This window comes from Lytechinus pictus, chromosome 6 (assembly GCF_037042905.1).
Source record: "Lytechinus pictus isolate F3 Inbred chromosome 6, Lp3.0, whole genome shotgun sequence".
Classification (NCBI taxonomy): domain Eukaryota; kingdom Metazoa; phylum Echinodermata; class Echinoidea; order Temnopleuroida; family Toxopneustidae; genus Lytechinus; species Lytechinus pictus.
In genome coordinates, this window is record NC_087250.1 from 1302947 (window position 1) to 1305735 (window position 2789).

At 44.9% G+C, this 2789-nt stretch overlaps 1 protein-coding gene across 1 annotated transcript; it reads right to left on the bottom strand.

Moving 5' to 3' along the window:
* Positions 1–1233: 1233 nt before the first annotated feature.
* LOC129263356 (uncharacterized protein F54H12.2-like) lies at positions 1234–2571 on the bottom strand. Its single transcript, XM_054901268.2, has one exon. The coding sequence runs from the start codon at positions 2569–2571 to the stop codon at positions 1234–1236; it is 1338 nt and encodes a 445-aa protein (XP_054757243.2).
* Positions 2572–2789: the final 218 nt, after the last annotated feature.

A 2789-nucleotide genomic window follows, 5' to 3' on the forward strand; every position in this document is an offset into this window, starting at 1 on the left:
TTGGAAATTCGTTTTACATTTCTTTAAAACCATTTGCAGTGCAATCATTTGATTTTTCTTTTAATTTACTCACGTTTTCATTTTTTTTCAACTCATCATGCCACAACATACGAGGCTTAACTACATTTCTTTATTTTTACAAAATATGTAATACTGAACTTCTCTCTTTTTAAAAAATACAATCCGATTTTAAACTCTACTTTTTATTCGCTTATGATAACACGTAAGGAAATTTCTTTTTTTTATATATACAACATGCGATTCTAAACTAATTTTTTTTAAAATAAAAAATGCAATACCGAGCTTCTTTCCTTAAAAAACACAATCCGATTTTAAACTCTACTTTTTATTCGCTTATGATAACACGTAAGGAATTTTTTTTTTTTTTTTCATACAACATACGAGGCTTAACTACATTTCTTTATTTTTACAAAATATGTAATACTGAACTTCTCTCTTTTAAAAAAAAAAAAATACAATCCGATTTTAAACCTTTCTTTTTATTCGCTTATGAGAACACATAAGGATTTTTTTTTTTTTTCAACATGCTATGCTAAACTACATTTTTTTTTTTTTTTTCATCGACAATATTTTAAACATACGACGTGCATACGCATAAGATGTTTTTAAAATATGACGAGAAGCTTAAGCTATATCACGTTAATAATACAAAGTGAAACTTCTTTCTACAACCCATTTAATAGCGTCTATTGTAAAGGGCACGGGCAAACTGGTCGCGCACAAACTTGGCGTCTAACATCGGGTGCTGTCGATTGGTATGCTTGCTCACAAACTGTTGAACGTGTCGATCGTTGTACCCCTTGTCCTTCACATCGAACATGTTGATGATCGTCTCCATGGGAATTCCCCGGGCTCGGTGCAAGATGTAAAAGATGGCGTACCCGCCACATACGGTCGAGAAATAGCTCTGGAGCTGTCGAGGGTTGTGTCTCGGCCTTCCCCGGAGCGTATGGCGGCGAAGAAAGTGGCCAATGTCAGGGGGTAGAGGGTGTTTTCCGTAACTGTCGAATACTTCGCTCCTGCCTGTCCGGTCGAAGAAAATAGAAATCCAGTGCGATCCCTCCTGGTGGCTTCTATCTAGGTTAACGACGAACGCCGACGGGTAGTTGATTTTATCCATCGGCAATTTATCCGAAGGATACACTCCGGCAAATATCAGGGATGCTCTTTTGTCGTTACCGAGGATGTTGGCGATCTCCTTGGTGTTCATCTTTACACGCTGAAGTCGTAGAGGATGTTTCTAGCTCTGTCGATTTCGACCACGTTCTCAAAAGTTCCAATGACGATGATGTTGATGGTCCTGGGGAGCGGTTCCTTGAAATGAATATCCAGACGGAGATTGCCGTTCTTTCGGAGGTTGAAACTTCCTTCCGAATTTCCGGTGGGCGTCAGATCGAAAGCAAACATGGTGAACCCTCTACCGTAGTCATCTCTCGAAATGTAGAGTTCGGGCTGCATTTCGAGCTTATTAAGCTCCGAAAAGAGGGTGTAATATTCTCGCAGGTATTCTTTTCCCGTGCCACCTTCGAAGTCTGGCTGGAAAGGTTTGCTAGGGACGAGCTTCCCATCCACATCAAGGGCCAGGTAATTGGTCTTGAAATGCTGAAAGTTGAACGGGTTCTTTTCGTAATTCCCGTTGAACGCCCTGTTGTCGACCATGGCCACGACCACCTTCTTCGGCAGCTGGCCTAAGAACACGTGATCTTGCTGGAGGGACATCTGACCGGTCGAGACCGAGATCACTTTCGTGACCACGCGGTCGATGGGATACTTGGCCGTGGTCTTCTCCAACGCTCTCTCTAGAGTCAAGGCCGTTGAAGGCGATACTTTGATCTTCCTTACGTAGAGGGTGCAACTTTCGATCTTGACACGGTAGCCAGAAGCCGGAGTGTTGGTCATGAGGCTGAACGCATCCTTGTGACGTATGAGTTTCACGCGAAGATCTACCCCGTTGATGAGATAGCGGGGTTGAAAGAAGAGGTCGGCGTGAATGGGTGAGATCATCTCGATCAAGGCCGAATTTTTCGCGTACCTGTACCTAGCACTCAATCCTTCGTTTTCATCGGCATCACCATCTTCTGGGGATGGCTCTGCAACATCCATCTTGCCCGGAGTGTCCCTTTGAAAGAGGCTCATGGTGTAGAGAGACTTCAGCGCAGCAGGACCATAGTTGAGCATGACATCGGCGTAGGCCCGGTAGGGGTAGGTCGGCATAGAAGGTGTGACGATTTTCTCATTCAGGCTGACATCCACCTGACTAAAGAGGGACTGCATGAAGAGATTTACGGGTCCAACCTTATCCGTCGGCTCCAAGTTGGCGCCATTGGCTTTCACCACTCTAGCTTTCACTTGAAGGTAGGTTTTTGCCAGGTCGACGTATTCCGTTCCGCTGCCCGACACAAAAAATTCGATTGGACCGCTGTCAATGTTAGCGATGGGGTGATAATCAACGGCATACCCGTCTTCGACCGCCAGCTGGGTCGGCGGCACCGTGAACAGGTCCAGCGCGCTGGTTGTGCAAGGACAGCTTTTTTCGTGTACGAGTGCCATGTTGTTCTAATCGAAGATGTCGTCAAACTTTTTCTTGGAGCGTGATGCACGACGTTTGCTGGCTACTTTACGACTGTGACTCGGTGCAGACTGGGGGGCTCCTTTTATGGGCTCTCTTCTTCTTTTCTTGGATCCGCCCGCCTTTCCGCTTTCTCGACGCTTCCTTTTACGTGACGGCTGCTTCTTGTCGGTTATATTGTCCAGGGCGGATGTGATAC